This window comes from Prunus dulcis, chromosome 2, assembly GCF_902201215.1.
Source record: "Prunus dulcis chromosome 2, ALMONDv2, whole genome shotgun sequence".
Classification (NCBI taxonomy): domain Eukaryota; kingdom Viridiplantae; phylum Streptophyta; class Magnoliopsida; order Rosales; family Rosaceae; genus Prunus; species Prunus dulcis.
In genome coordinates, this window is record NC_047651.1 from 24,045,231 (window position 1) to 24,061,519 (window position 16,289).

Sequence of the window (16,289 nt, forward strand, 5' to 3'; positions counted from 1 at the left end):
AGTGTGCTCGCTCCACTAACCAAAATTACAATGGCCGATCAAACGGCAGCGTCCCATTCCAATCCCACCGTTGATCCTTACCATCACCTCCAGATTGCACCCAATCCCGACGACACCATCACACGCTTGGCGGAATATCCAAACAGTCCACCCACTTGTGATTCCAACCTCCCCACCCCAGTCCTCTCTAAAGACATCCCCATCAACCAATCAAACAACACCTGGGTTCGATTGTTCCTACCCCGCCATGTACTGGATCAATCCCCCTCGCCCACAGCCACACCCACTACCAAGCTACCTCTCGTGGTATTTTACCATGGTGGAGGCTTCATAATACTCAGTGCAGGCTCAACCATCTTCCATGATTTTTGTGTGAATCTTGCTATTGACGGGCCCGTGGTCATTGCATCCGTCGAGTATAGGCTGGCTCCGGAGCATCGGCTCCCGGCGGCTTATGACGATGCAATGGAAGCGTTGCACTGGATCAAAACCGCGCAAGACGACTGGTTGACGGACTATGCTGATCTGTCAAATTGTTTCCTCATGGGATCCAGCGCTGGAGGTAACATAGCCTACCACGCAGGACTCCGTGCAGTTGTGGGGGTTGACCACCTCAACCCCTTAAAGATAAGAGGGCTAATATTGCAGCAACCATTCTTTGGTGGGACCCAGAGAAGTGGCTCCGAGTTAAGGATGGCCAACGACCCAGTTTTACCTCTAAGTTGTTGTGATCTGATGTGGGACTTGTCATTGCCTCGTGGGTTTGACCGTGATCATGAGTATTGCAATCCAACGGTGGGTGGCGGTTCCAAGCACTTGGATGAAATAAAGGCGCTTGGCTGGAGAGTTTTGGTAACTGGCTGTGATGGAGACCCACTGATGGACCGTCAGATTGAGTTGGTGAAGATGCTAGAGGAAAAGGGTGTGCAAGTGGTGGGTCGTTTTATCCAAGGAGGTTATCACGGAGTTGAGGATGTTGAGCTCTCCAAGGCACATGAATTGTTTGTGGTTTTTAAAAGTTTTATAACCCAGCTCTAATAAATAATTGTCTTTAGTTCAAGACTTCAAGTTGTAAAGTGATGTTTAGATTTTATAAGATTGTAACGTGATGTTTAGATTTTACAAGATTGTAACGTGATGTACAATTTACTTCTTATTTGATGAAAGATGAGAAGAGTCTGTTCATCACACGACAAAGTGGCTCTGATACCAAATTGTCACATTCCGGGATTAGCCCCGCCGTAGCACGATATTGTCCGCTTTGGGCCCTCCTCTCTGCCCACACAGTCTTGTTTATGGGAGCTCACGAGCAACTTCCCAATAGGTCACCAATCCTGGAATTGCTCTAGCCCTCAACTCGCTTAACTTCGGAGTTCCTACGACTCCGAAGTCAGTGAGCTCCCAAAAGACCTCGTGCTAGATGAATGCGGGTGTGCACATATAAGGCACATCACCCCCCTCTCCGTTGGTTGGTGTGAGATCTTACACCAAGAAAGTTGCAAAAGCTAAGTGCCTAAATTTTGAGTTCCTCAAAGACTTTTAACTAATTTTATATTAAATTCATATACATGTGGTAGGCATAGGATAACATAAAAATAGATGTGAAATTACTGAATTACCCTTGACATCTTATATTAATTAGTCGTAGAGTACCGACATGACATTGGTAGGAAATTGACGTTTGTATAAATTATGTGGTAGACAATCGTCATTGTATATTGTGGATTTGTTTGGACCTGATATGCAATTTCCGAAACTTATTTTTCAAGGATACATCATCATCTCAATAAATAATATTAGGATAAAATTAATTTAAATCAAACCACCATAAAAGAAGAAGAAAAAAAAAGTAGCCATGTTGTTGGGTAACTCCTATAAGAAGAAGAAGAAGAATCCCAAACTACAAGTAAAAGATTTTATGTTAGAACCATGTCCAATTTGATTCCCAACCCAGACGGCACATACACCCGTCTCATAACACTTCCAATCGTACCAGCCCAGCCCGACCCATCCTCTCCAACCACTCGGGTCCTCTCCAAAGACATCTCGGTAAATCCGAAAACCGAAACCATGGTACGACTATTCCTCCCCCGTGAGGTCCTCGATTTACCCGCCCCTAGAATCCCTCTCATTTTTTACTACCACGGTGGCGCCTTTATTTTCCTCAGTGCCACGTCATCCATCTTCCACGAATTCTGTTCTACCATGGCTCTCCAACTCCAAGTCCTCATCGTCTCCCTAGAGTACCGCCTCGCACCCGAACATCGTCTCCCCGCGGCTTATGACGACGCCGTGGATGCGCTGCACTGGATTAAAACCACCAAAGAAGAGTGGATCGCAAAATTTGCTGATCTTTCCAATTGTTTCTTAATGGGTACGAGTTCCGGTGGGAACCTGGCTTACCATGCTGGGCTTCGCGCTTGTGAAGTGAGTGATCATCTTGACCCTCTGAAAATCAAAGGGCTGATATTGCACCATCCATTCTTTGGTGGGTCTGAGAGGACCGGGTCGGAACTGGTCATGGAGGATGACCCGATTTTGCCACCTCGCGTCTGTGATGCAGCGTGGAAATGGGTGTTGCCTGTGGGCGCAGACCGTGACCATGAGTATTGCAATCCGGCGGTAAGTAAAGAATTCGAGCGTTGCGTTGCGATTCGGGTAATGGGTTGTCGGGTCTTGGTTGCGGGTTGTTTCGGGGACCCATTGATTGACCGTCAGATGGAGTTGGGGAAGATGTTAGAGGGGAAAGGTGTACGGACAATGACCCATTTTGGCAATGGTTTTCATGGTTTGGAGGTATCTGACCCGTCCAAAGCCCCAGCCTTGTTCATCGTCTTGAAAAACTTCATATATGAATTATAATTATTAATTGCTTATCATTAATGATTAGAAAATTTATAATTAATTGTTGAGTGGTGAGAGCTGAATCAGTGAATAATGCTGCGTTCCAATCCAATTTTATATCACAATTATAAAATGATTATGATTATCACATGTGATGTGAGGTGGAATTTCACAAAAGGATACCTTTCAGAGCTTCATATAAATACCAAATACTGAACGAAACAAGAATTTGTTACAATATTGAAGCATGTCTGCACTAGTCTTGCTACAGAATGAGAGCAACTAGGTTTTCCATTTGCCGAAATGTATGTACCCATGGTTGCTCTGCCCTGTGGGGCCAATGCGTCTCCGTTTTAGCTTCATTGCCCCAACCCAACTATTGCAAACTTTCCAATATGTATCATCAATATTTCACGTTATTTTCTGATTTTTTTTCTGATTTTTTTCTTATCTGATGTCAGCGCCCCTCAAACAGCAGCTCGAGCTGATCTCACTTTCGAACCTGCCCAATTTCGGTGGAGCCCACGTCCTACGCAGACTAGAATGCATTTGCCGAAAGGACATGAGTGGAAATGCTCTAAATAACCAGGCCCACATAAGAACTTTCGTTGCCAAATCCTACGAGGCCCGAATACATAAACCCCACCCTTCCCAATTGTCGGCCTAAGTCCCTAATGTCAAACACGATCCCGTTGAAGAAAACCCCCACCAAGGAAGCCTCAACCACCACCTTTCCCATTCAGCACTCCGATAAATTGAACAAAACCTCAATGTAATCCTGTTAGGTCTTATAAAAATTGAACAAAAAAATGAAGAAAAAATGATAAACCTATCAGCTACCCCACCACATCGCAGCGGCGACAACTTTCGCTCTCACCGCCACTAGCCAACCTCCTCTATTTCTTTTTCCCATGTTTTTTATTCAACTAAATAAAATTCCACATTGGGTTTTTCTTTGATTCTTGAGAAAAAGACAATAAACACCTAAGTCAAGTCAAGGGTTTGTTAGCCACTATATAATTTAATCACTACTGCATCGTTACCGGTCCAAATTAATCATCTTCTCTGATAATTAACAAAACTAAACAATGTCAGGTGCAGGCGAAGGTGAAGCAGAAGACATCTCCACCGTTGATAACTATCAGCGCCTCCAGATTGCACCCAACCCTGACGGCACCATCACCCGCTTGGCCAAATTCCCAGAAAGCCCACCCACGTCCGATCCCAAGCTTCCCACCCCAGTTCTCTCCAAAGACATCCCCATCAACGAATCAAAAAACACCTGGGTTCGAATCTATTTGCCCCGCCACGCACTGGATCATTCCTCCTCCAAGTTACCTCTCGTCGTTTTTTACCATGGTGGAGGCTTCATTTTATTCAGTGCAGCCTCAACCATATTCCACGATTACTGCGTCGGCTTCGCCACTGATGTTCCCGTCATCATCGCATCCGTCGAGTACAGGCTCGCTCCAGAGCATCGCCTGCCAGCGGCCTATGAGGATGCAACGGAAGCGCTGCACTGGATCAAAACCACCCCAGATGATTGGTTGAGAGACCATGCTGACCTTTCAAATACTTTCCTCATGGGCATCAGCGCGGGGGGTAACATAGCCTACCACGCAGCACTTCACGCCGACGTTGACCGTCTCCATCCGTTGAAGATCCATGGGCTGATATTACAGCAACCGTTTTTCAGTGGGACCCAGAGGAGTGGCTCCGAGTTGAGGTTAGCGAACAACCCCGCGTTCCCACTGAGCAGTTCGGATCTGATGTGGGACTTGTCGTTGCCTATTGGGGCTAGTCGTGACCACGAGTATTGCAATCCGACGGTAGGGGACGGTTGTAAGAAGTTGGATCGAATGGCGGTTGGGAGGAGAGTTTTGGTGACTGGCTGGGATGGGGACCCATTGATCGACGGTCAGATTGAGGTGGCCAAGATGTTGGAGGAAAATGGTGTACACGTGGTGTGCCATTTTGCTGAAGGAGGTTACCATGGGGTTGATATTATTGACGCCTCCAAGGGCGAGGCACTGTTTGTGGTTGTTAAGAATTTCATATTTTCTCAAACGGCTAGTTAGAAAATGGTGGTTGCTTGCTTTTTATTACTTCTGAATGTTGCAAAATAAATCATAATGATGTAAGAACTTCTATAACGTATGCCAATAAAATGAACCACAATGTTATCGATACATACATGTTTGATATACATCCATATCTTAAATACATGAATAAATATTCTTAATCACTTAACAAAATTACGGGTCCTTGGTAAGGTAAGGGTTTGAATTTTCAATAAACTTTTACTATAAATATTTCGTGAGAATACCATGCAAGTCTGAAAACGTTGGGCTACTCAAGCAATCCATAGTTGAGAAAACTTTTAGATATGTGGTGGTCGGCCTTCCATGAGAATCTTGGTTGGGTTGGCCCAGCCTTAAGAATCCTTGAAAAGGTCAAAAATAGCACTAGAAATTTCAGTTTGTTCGAGTCCAGCACCACCACAATTTGTACCTGCGAACAATTAAGATGGCTCCTTTGTAGACCGTCCATTTGTATGTGAAGCTCAGATATTCAGCGGACGGGAAAATCATATCAAGGTAATACAACAAAAGATAGATGAGCGTCCTCTTCCATTTACTCTCTCGAGTTCGATCTATCTTCTCTATAATTTATAGATTAATTTAAAATATCGATTATATTAAAAAAATGCATCCATTCATATGAATAGATGTTCGGAACTCAAAACATCCAATGAATATTAAAAAAATGCATCCATTCATATGAATAGATGTTCGGAACTTAAAACATCCAATGAATATTAAAAAAATACATCCATTCATATGAATATATGTTGGAAACTCCAAACATGACATGTGTACTACATAGTTTTCTAATTTCCAAATATTCGAAAAAAGGTTGACCACTCATTCCCAATTCCCAATTCCCAAAGTAACTCGAAACCACACAAATTGAAACCAACAGAGGCTACATCTGATGGGCTTTAAACGCTTGGTTGTTAAGTAGCCAAATATACCGAAAATCTAATTCGTTGTGGTGATTGGTCAACCATATTCGAAGAGAGAACAAAACTTAATATTATCACGTACGATACGAGTGGGGCACCAGAATCAAGCTCTAGAGATTTGGGTGGCAATTTCCACTGGTCACATATCATAAACCCAACAGTTTTTTTGCTGTTGGCCATAACCCCATAACACCAATCCTTTAAGTATCGGCCCTCAAGGCTGGACTGGCCAGTTATTCAACGCATAATCCAAAACGAATAAGTATAAATTTTTAATAATTAGCAATATATATTCTAATGAATGTGGGTTAAGTCGTTTGGTCAGAAAAGCGTACTCGTTTTGGGTTCGAATCTTATTTTTTTAAGATTATATTATGGTAGTTTAGATTATCAAATTATAAGAAGAAGAAAAAAAACATATAACGCACTCGAAAATAGAACTTTGTTAACTAAAATATATAATAAGAAACATTGTATGTACTAAATGGAATAATTAAGTTGTGTATGTTATATATGAATAAAATTGGGAAGAAATTGTTTGACTTTGTAGTTTAGTTGGTATTGTGGGAGAGGGGCCAGAGGTATAGTTGGCGTCAAGATAAAGCCGGCAGGCAAGCAAATGGAGAGGGGTTTTGAAATTTTGGCTGGGAGAAAGGGGGGCAAGGCCGCCGTTTGCCCACGCCGCCACTGGGCATACATGTAACAAATGGTGGACCAATATATATATATATATATATATATATATATATATATATTTAATGGCCACACTTCATCTGAAAGATAAAGAAAAATGGCTAAAAATATAGGAAATTAATGAAAGGAAGCCCATAATTAAAGTTAAGTTAATGAACTATTTGAATTGAATTAAGGGATGTTAATTATGTTGTTAATAAAGACAGAGGAAAAAGAAAAGACCAAAGACAACAAAAAAAAAATTAAGGAATGGGATATGTGACTAAGAGTGTACAGTTTATAGACACCCTATAGATGCAGACAAAACCTATTCAAATGATGACAAGTGGATGTAATAATAATATAATCCACATGTCATTGTAACATGACAAGGTGCGTAGCATTGTGGCACTAATACTAATTGTAAAAGTAGAAAAGTTGTTGAAAATAAAATAATGACGTGAGTCGAGTCCGACTCCGACTCCAAGTTCTAACCACATATGATAAGTTAATAAAGGGGTTGAAAGCTTCGTTTTCTTATATGAGGTATCTCTCTACATGTATCGACGTGTAAACATGGACTTGAGTCGTTTTTATGCACTCAAATCCTATCATGTGACAAGAAATACAAATAAATTAAAAAACAAACAAACAAAACTGGATCACGTAACAAAATCACAAAACTCTAATTTTCAATTTTGGATTTTGGATCACATGCATTTTTTTAGAAACTTATGTAATTGTTGTGTGAGCTAGGACGTCATTATTAGTTTAGTTTAATAAAAGAGGAAAAACAAAAATACAAAATATATATACGTACAAGGTACATGTAAAACATATGCATGGATGTGTAAGTGCCGTATATGCTAATGTAATCAATTTCAGCATGTACATGTAGTAAAAAGAAGATAAGAAATCTGAGGGGTGCGTTGCGTATGTATGAGGGGGTTGGGCTTCGTCGTCTTCCGATATCAGATATCAGATATCAGACATCATCAGATTTCAGATATCGATCACTGCATGCATGCTCTTTTCATTGTAATTTGTATATATATATATATATATCACACAATCGCAGTATATATTGCTGGAGGAAAAGACAAAGAAGTTGAAGAAATAGGATTTTGATTAAAGCGTTCTCTTTGTTGGACATCCTGGCACGTAATTGTGAATATCCTCATGGAAAAATATCAGTTGATCTGATATATCATGCTCTTTGTCGCCATGTGGGTTCATTCTCAAAACTGAAAAAGAAAAGTTGAACAAGATTAAGATTAGGTTAGGAAGGAACTTAGGAGCGAGCGAGCGAGCGAGCGAGTCTGGCAATCCGATATTCAATATTATCATCTTGTGATTGTGATCAATTAATCAAGTGAGTTTCCTGTTCCTGTTCCTATTCCTATTCGTCTACATATATAATTAAATTGTTATTTTTACTAGGAGTTAAAATGATTAAATGTTCCTTGTCGTACATGAAGAAAATGACACAAGACAGATTGATAAAAAAATGAGCCGGGCAGACCTAAAGCTCTGTTAGATAGAGACGGAGGAGCTAAACATATATGATGATTAAACCTCCACGAGCCATATCGATTTGATTTATATATAAAAAGTAAGCTTTGTTTTCTTGTGTTGTTTCTCTTCCTTTTCGGTCATGGGACTGTTTTTTTAATTATATGTGCCACCTCAAATTTCTCTTTTGTGATTTACTTGTTGAAATTTGCAGTAAAAACAAGAATGTTTCCCTTTCCAATTTGAAAAAAGAGAAAAGAGAAAACATGCTTCACGTTCCCTAATTATAATTAATGCACTCATATAATTGTAATGTCAAATGCATGCGACCAGACCATGATTCGAGTGAGTGAGTGAAGTGAGTGAAGTGAGTGAGTGAGTGAGTGATGCTCATTATTTCTCCATGAAGCTTCTTCTCTCATGCAGGGCAGCAGGGGTTTGCATGAAACGTATTGGCTTCCTTGTGCGACAGGTCGTTTGAGTCCATATTTTATTCGGGTAATTAGCTGAAGACAGAGTGTGTTTAAGGAGCAATTAATAAAGGGATTAGGGGGGTTAAGTGAGAAAGAGGAACAAGACAAATAAAGGTACAGATAGATAGGGGAGAAAGGGGCCCAAGGGCAGGTGGGTATCCATGAGAGAGATCCGAAGAGTTGTCGTTTAATGGATCAGAGAATAGTGGTGTGTTGTGCACAAAATGTTTGTGTTGGAGAGTTGGATTAGAAATTCAGAAAGAAAATGGAAGAGAGAGAGAGAGAGAAAAAAAAAGTGTAGTGTGGTGCCAGAACAAACTACAGATGGTTTCCACGTGATGCGGGCCTTTTGGAAGCGAGTACGGGAATGGGACTGTCATTGTCCTTACCTGTGGCGGCTGTGCCTCTTGCCTTTTCCTCCCTTTCATTTCATTTTCATTTTCATTTTCATCTTCAATTTTGTTTCCTAAAGATTAGCGACATTGTCTCTCTTCTAGGTTCAAATAAATACCATGAATTATCACACTGCATGAATCATGAATGGTCTTTAAAAATATGGGACGAAAAAAGAAACGGTTTTTTCTTTTCTTAGGTTAAAAAAAAATTGAACAGTTTTAGCCATCATATAGGATATAGCATTGCACGATGATACGAAGAATGAAAAAAATACAAAAGGAAGATAGTTAATAAAGAACCTCGCTTTCTGGCGGTGGGTGATAATAGATTAATTAAGACGATTTGGTAAACCTCTTCATTCTTAAGAAATTACTCAATAATATATTAAGTGGAAAGCTCCTAATTTAATTAGATAATACGATATGAGATTCATTGTTTACTTTTGAATCTTAAAAAATATTAAAGTCAAGCTACAATGCATACTTTCAATTTAGGAGTCGCTGCGGGCATACGGGATCAGTCCAGCTACGCTAAGGCGATTAGTCGGGGTTACAAGTTAGAAACTTTGTTACTTTGACTAGGCATAGTATTTTTCAACCTTGTTAGTAACAAAACTTGTCTTAAACAATAATTATGTGATGAACGCGAGGTTCATGTCATGTGGGGACAGACGTATGCCACCCCTATCTCTCATGTTCAAAATTAATGTTGTAATATGTTTATAATATCATCCGAAGAATGTTGCAGCATTTAAAGACAAACACCAAGACAATTTTAGCTAGTATTCCTTTGCTTTCTTTTATATATACATACATATATATATATATATATATATATATATATTGCCACACAAGCCTCCAAATCTCCAGGTATTAAAAAAAATAACGAATAAATCCAAGAAAAAAATGCATATAATTAAAGTTTTTCGCGCAGATGAATACACTACAAAGAAAGCTCTGTCAATCCTCCATGGATTCTAGCATCCTATTACTCTGAATCATCCATTAGGGTGGGCCATCTTTTCCATTGGATTTTTCTCTACCTTTTAACCCAACCCATGTATTGCTTATTGGTTATAGTGCGACCCACTGGCCATTGGATTTAGTGATGGACGGTCATGATCAAATCATTATGTTCTCTTGTTCTTAATCACTTGAGTCACAATTTAATTAAACTGTTAATTCACGGTTGATAAATTAAGCTGCTTAATTAATTATGGCACCATGTACATTGTAGTTGTAACTAGTAGCTAGTAAGCTAGAGTAGAGAGAGAGAGAGAGAGAGAGAGTGAGAGTGTGTGTGAAAGGTAAAGCTACATATATATATAAGTTATAACCTTTCTTCTACATTATAAAAGTAAAAGAGTACAAAAAAACTGGAGTGAAACCAGCTCTTAGTTTATTGGTTCCTTATGTCACTTTTTTTGTCTGGCTTTTTGTTGGTCACTAAGAAAAACTAGCTAGCTAATTACAAGACCCAACGGAAACAGTAGGAAAAAAAAAACAAAAAAAAAACTGGCTTTTCCTCTAACTTTGCCTTTGTCCTAACTCGTTTCAAGTTTTCAACTCTTAGCAAAACTCTCAGGCCTACCGCCTCTGTTCATCTCCTTCAATGATGTCACTTTCTCATAGTTTTGGCAGGAAGAAGACCCCATACCCCATACCCTTTTGGTGAAAATTCAGCTGATTTTCTGTTGAAGCCAGTTTGAGAAGACTTGGAGAGTCTTCATGTCTGCTCTGTAATGCTTCTGTGTGAACTCCAGCAGCATAGGCCATGTGAAATCTGGATATATTCTTGGGCACGAAGTATCATCAACCAGCCCATTTGGTGGCTTCACCACCTTATCATCTCTGGGACACAAGAAGAATGCAAGAGACTTCCTTGGTGTTTGGCTGTTCACCACTGCCCTGTGCAAGCAGCTCTTGTACCTCCCGTTTGAAAGAGCCTATAAATTAAGCAGCAACAAAATTAATCAGCAACAATTTTTTTAATGAAGTCGCCGAAAAAAGAAGAACGATTTCAAATGCTGCTGCTGCTCACCATGAAAGTGTCACCAATGTTAACAACAAAGGCATTTAAATTTGGGCTAATGGAATGCCATTTATCATCCACAAACACCTCAAGCCCTCCAACTTGGTCTTGGTGGAGAATAGTTAAAGATGTTGGATCGCAATGAGGACCGGTGCCTAAAGTTTGATCAGGTTTCTGGCACGGTGGGTAGTAATTCAGCCTCATTATCGAATCATTGTCCTCGAAAAATTCCTTGAAATGTGCTCTGTCAACTCCAAGGCTCAATCCCAGAAGCTCCATGATCCCAATAGAAAGAGTGCTCATAGCCTCACTGTAATCTTGGTACACCCTCCTGAGCAAAACCAGAAGAACATCATATTATGGTAAGAACCAATTAAGGAAATGAATCAATTAACGGGAAATTAAAGTAACATTGTGCCTACCCGAATTCCTTGAATTCTTCTCCCATTTTACTGCAGAGATAATCTTGGACGATACTGGATGACCTTTTGTCTGCAGAGTAGCGAAAAGAAAGAGTCTCCTTCCATGGAAGTTTTGACGAGAATCTACCAGTGAAGCTGCTGGCATAGCCACAGTGCTCCCCTAGTAGCCTCTGCGCTCTCTGTTTTTCAGACAGAGGCAACCCGAAAAAATCACCCATGTAGCGATGAGCATCGGCTATGAGTTGATTGTCAACACCATGATTCACAACAAGGAAAAAGCCATGCTTTTGGCAGGCCTCGCCTACAATTGTGGAGGCTTTCGTTGCAGCTTTTTTGTTTCCAGAGAGAAAACCACCCAAGTCTATAAGAGGGACTTGGAGCTCAGGGGTGTTTGCGCAGGGCTTTTCCTCATCAGGCCATATGAACTGTTTTGGTATTTCTGTCTGGTACCTGAGAACTGAGGCATCAAAAACTAATGGTTTTTGGTCATCTTGTTTGTGCTCTGTTTTTAGGGAGGGGGGTTGAGCCATGGATTGCGTGCTTCTTCTTGTTGTGATCATGCACTCAATTGCCATTGCATTAACTTAACAGATAGAGAGAATGGGATGAATTGGTTCTGAGGCTGACTGATAAACAGGGAGAAGGAGGGAGTGAAATAAGTCTGAGAAGTGTGATGAGAGAAAAGCCAAGGCCGGTTATTGGGTGGATGAGTGAACAAGAATTGGAATCTTATAGCTAGCCCTCTCTTCCTTCACATTATATTGTTTGCAGGAAAGGACTTTTAAAAGAGGGAAAATTGCAGGGTGAGGGGCCTGACAATAGGCAAAATTGGGAATTCGAACCCTCTTCAAGGAAGTTATTGTCTTTATTGTCGTTTCCAGAAAGCGTTTCCCAATGGCGTGTTTTGGCATTTCCTTCTGTGGATGCAAAATGCTAATGTCACCCACTAAATCGTACAAAGGTTTTAGTGCCATTACTAGACCAGCAAATAATACTGTGTGTACTATTTTCAATCAGAAAGAATACTTTTCTAAATGATTTGTGAGTGTATACTATATATAGTAAATTATGTTTCGATATACTGTTAAGTCATATAATTGGACCAACCATTTTCAGTGCCTATGAGAGGACATGTAACGGGGATAGCCTTTACTATCCCCTATTAATAACGCAGTGACACATAGAATAATTTTTTCATATGTCATTGTATTATTGATTAGGGATAACAAAACAGTGCTATCTCTGTTATAGTAAATTTTTTTTCCTATGAGAGCTATCAAAATTGAGTAACCAATTCCCCAAGTTTAACTTGGTCACTTCAAATTTGATTAATAGTAAAATTATTCTGACACAAAAATTTAAGGTCATGCAGAGGTTTTGCAATCAGCAGGGGCTATAATAATGGCCATGGCTGCAAATCCGACGTTAGGATTTAGGAAATGACAAACAAATGCAGAGGAAGAAATGACAGACACAGAGGCTAAGGAGTTAGGGGCTCTGGCATTGCATGTCACTAGGAAATTGCCAGGGGGTGTGTGGGGGGTTTGCATGCCATTGCACCCTGGCAAGCCATAGTGATTTGCATGCCTCTAGAACTTGCCAGACAGATGGAACAACATGCAGAGGCAAAGTACCAGGTGGCTTGCTTGCATGTCACTAGAATTTGCCAGATGAACAACACACAGAGACTAATTAAGGCAAGCAGTGAAAAATGGATTTTAGGGGCTTGCATTGAATGTTACAAGGATTTGCCTAATGTACAACATGCAGAGACTTGTCATGGAAATAGCTGACCAAATGGTGGCCTTAATTAACAGTCACCATCTGTAGTACTCTGTCTGTAGGGTCTAATTTGGTGACAGATATATCACCGCATGCTGTCAACTCAGTAAGATGGTTTTGGAGATATTATTTTTGAAGGGCATGCAAGGAGAGGAATATTTTTGATAATGAACATGAAGTGGGAAAATAAATGCTATGACCATCGCGTGTGTTTTGTTGATAGAGGGAGTGGACCAAGAAAAGATTTTACAGTTGAGAATATATATGGTGTCCTTGGAATAGATTTCAATGGACAAGAACAAGTTGAACAGTGCCTTGTACATACTTTAGACTTAATTACTGATGAACAAGCAAAGCATCACAGAGAGACAAATTGTATTGATTCATAAGCATTTGCTCTACAATAATGCAGGATCAACAAGCATAATAAAAAATCTCAATTTACACCCTGCAAATTTTCTTGGTAAACATATACACCATGTAGTTTTAAAATCTCAATTGGTCTTGAATGTGGGAAAAAGTAGAAATTGACCCGTTTGTGAGTGAGTGGTTGTGGTTGTGGGGGAGAAAATACTTTGATTGTTTAATAAAAAATTGAAAACAAATTCATTAATTAAGAAGTTAAGGGCGTTTACCTCTTGATTAATTAATAGCTTGCCACGATTCTAATAATGTGTTTATTTAAATCTTCCATTAGGTGGGTAGTACAGTAAAGGAGGTGGCAATCAAGGTCAAGTGATTAAAGGCAACTCGACAGCATGATACTGGTGGTGTGGTGGTGGTGTGGTGGTGTGGTGGTGGGTTTGAAGCACACTGTCGTGCGTGTGCATGTATATGAATATGAGCAGCAGCCTATTAGTTTTGCACCAAAAACCACCAGTCCTTCAGAAACTTGATTGCCTTCAACAACTTGAAGTAGAAATGTGACTGTGAGTGCCATATGATATATATCGTCGGCAACAGACTTGAGCTATAGCTTTCTTTCATTTTCCACTAAAAGATTGGGTTTTTTTTTTCGCCCCATATGTGCCATCTCATCAGACATCTCCTGGTGGACCTTTTAGAAGTCTGGTTTCTAAGAAAAATGGGGGGGGGGGCGGGGGGGCGGGGGGGTGCATTGACAAAATCCCAATTGATATTATAGGTCAAGAATTAATATTCCAGAGTGCATTGACAAAATGGCCTCAAAAGGACATCATCTTGCGGCAAAAATGTCAAACTTGAACTGGTCTCAGTCACAAGTATCGTGATTTCTTTCTGCTGTCTATGCTTAGGGAGAAAAAGCAAACCCAAAATTTTATATATATATATATATATATATTTTGGGTGTTGGGTGTATTGTATTTGTGTGTATATATTTATATTTTGTTAGAAAAGAAAAGTGGTGAACTGCATTTGTCACACTTGCAACAAGAAGGAGAAGCAGAAGCAGAAGCTCCAACGAATCATACAAAAGAAGGGACAAAGAGTTATGTGGCAATAGAAATCAAATCTTTTTCGTTTCTATGCAATCTTTATTCTCCTTTTTTTCACCTTTGTAAAATGTGACAAAAGAAAGTATAGCCACAAACATGCGTCCTTGTCTTTCTAAGTGATATCCTTTCATGAGTCGACTAGCTACTTGTGGTTTCCATTTCCAGAGACACCAAAAAGCTAGCAACTGCAGAATATATGCATACAGTTCAGGACTATATATCTAAGCAAATTTAACTGTAAAATACTATCGATAATCGTTTACGCACTACTATTGATGATCAATCAAAAAGATGACTACTGTCACTTTTTCCTTTGATAATCTATCAATAAATGACAGTCACTTGTGCGTCGGCAACTCTTAATAACATTATAACATAATCAGATATTATAATATAATCAAATGGACACTCCAAGAAATTATGAGCCAGTAATTGACCAAAGTTGTGGAAATGCAATATAAAATTGATGCTTTTTCACATAATTTATGTGTTCTGTGACTCTATCCCTTGATTGAGTGTGACCGAAAGAGTTGATAACAAGAAAAGCGTGTTGTATAACAACACTAAGCAGGTAGCTAAGTTTTCACATCATTTGCATGTATAACCAGTGTTTTTTTTGGGGGGGGGGGGGGGGGGGGGGGGGGGGGGGGCATGGAGTATAACCACTAATTGAATGGTACAAAAATGGTTGAACAAGTTTGTATAGCCATTTTGGTCCTATGTAAAGCTAAAATCATTCAAATCGATTAAAGTTGGATTGAATTAAATTGAATCGAAGCATATTATATTAGATTTTAAACAGTCCTATTATATGTGCTATGCACTAATTTAAAAATGTACGTGCACTTAAAAAAGTTTACATGGTTTAGAGAGTCCAGTGATTGCTTATTGTCGGCAATTGGCACAATTATCAGTTTTCCATGGCCCCTTGTTGTAATTAGTTGTAAGTGCAAAGTCATATCACTTAAGTGTTGAATGCATCTATGTCATAAAACATCCACCACATCAAGCTCTCTTCTCCTTTGGCCTTTTCTCTGCAACAATAAATAAATAATGTAAATTTGGGTACATAGACAAACATAATCACATGTACAAACACTGCCTAAATTGAACACTACAGATTGAGATATTGCCCTTGCTAATCTTTCCGTAAATAACAAATTTGATTTCATCAGAATTTCAGAAACAGCCCAAATATGGCTGTGATCTATAGGGTAGCAGCAGCCACACAACATGCATGCATGTACTTGTCTATTGCCTACATTCTTCATACACCAAGCTGGTGGGTTTGAGTCCCAAACGCACCTTCACAGGTCCACCAACACCACGCATGCAGGTATTGGGCGCGATTTAGCCAAGTACGGTACAAAAGGATAATTAAGTTCTACTAACGCATCACGACATTAGTGTAATTGTTTATATGACAATTGATTACTCCTTACAAAGTCAATGTCGGATTTCGAACCACATCTACATAAGAAAGATAGAATTGTGGTAATAAAAATGGAATCGGCATTGTTAATTGTTGCAATAAAAATGGAATCGGTATTGTTAATCGTTGTAAAACAGGAAATGTAAGTGTAGATTAAACACACCACGTTTCTTTTGAAATACGTGAAGTACTCATAAATCATTCAATATATATATTTAGATTTTC

General features: G+C 39.6%; 4 protein-coding genes across 4 annotated transcripts; 3 read left to right on the top strand and 1 right to left on the bottom strand.

Moving 5' to 3' along the window:
* Positions 1-11: 11 nt before the first annotated feature.
* LOC117619600 (carboxylesterase 1-like) lies at positions 12-1,047 on the top strand. The gene has a single exon (XM_034349592.1). The coding sequence runs from the start codon at positions 31-33 to the stop codon at positions 1,036-1,038; it is 1,008 nt and encodes a 335-aa protein (XP_034205483.1). The 5' UTR covers positions 12-30; the 3' UTR covers positions 1,039-1,047.
* An 822-nt stretch (positions 1,048-1,869) lies between these two features.
* LOC117619364 (carboxylesterase 1-like) lies at positions 1,870-2,879 on the top strand. The gene has a single exon (XM_034349291.1). It carries the CDS (start codon positions 1,930-1,932, stop codon positions 2,860-2,862), a length of 933 nt encoding a protein of 310 aa, XP_034205182.1. The 5' UTR covers positions 1,870-1,929; the 3' UTR covers positions 2,863-2,879.
* Positions 2,880-3,899: 1,020 nt separating this feature from the next.
* On the top strand, positions 3,900-5,058 carry LOC117619461 (probable carboxylesterase 120). Its single transcript, XM_034349423.1, has one exon. It carries the CDS (start codon positions 3,933-3,935, stop codon positions 4,920-4,922), a length of 990 nt encoding a protein of 329 aa, XP_034205314.1. The 5' UTR covers positions 3,900-3,932; the 3' UTR covers positions 4,923-5,058.
* Positions 5,059-10,249: 5,191 nt separating this feature from the next.
* LOC117619356 (gibberellin 20 oxidase 1) lies at positions 10,250-12,117 on the bottom strand. Its single transcript, XM_034349286.1, has 3 exons — positions 11,376-12,117; positions 10,963-11,284; positions 10,250-10,867 (listed from the first exon to the last, which is right to left on the bottom strand). The coding sequence occupies exons 1-3, from the start codon at positions 11,948-11,950 to the stop codon at positions 10,601-10,603; spliced, it is 1,164 nt and encodes a 387-aa protein (XP_034205177.1). The 5' UTR covers positions 11,951-12,117; the 3' UTR covers positions 10,250-10,600.
* Positions 12,118-16,289: the final 4,172 nt, after the last annotated feature.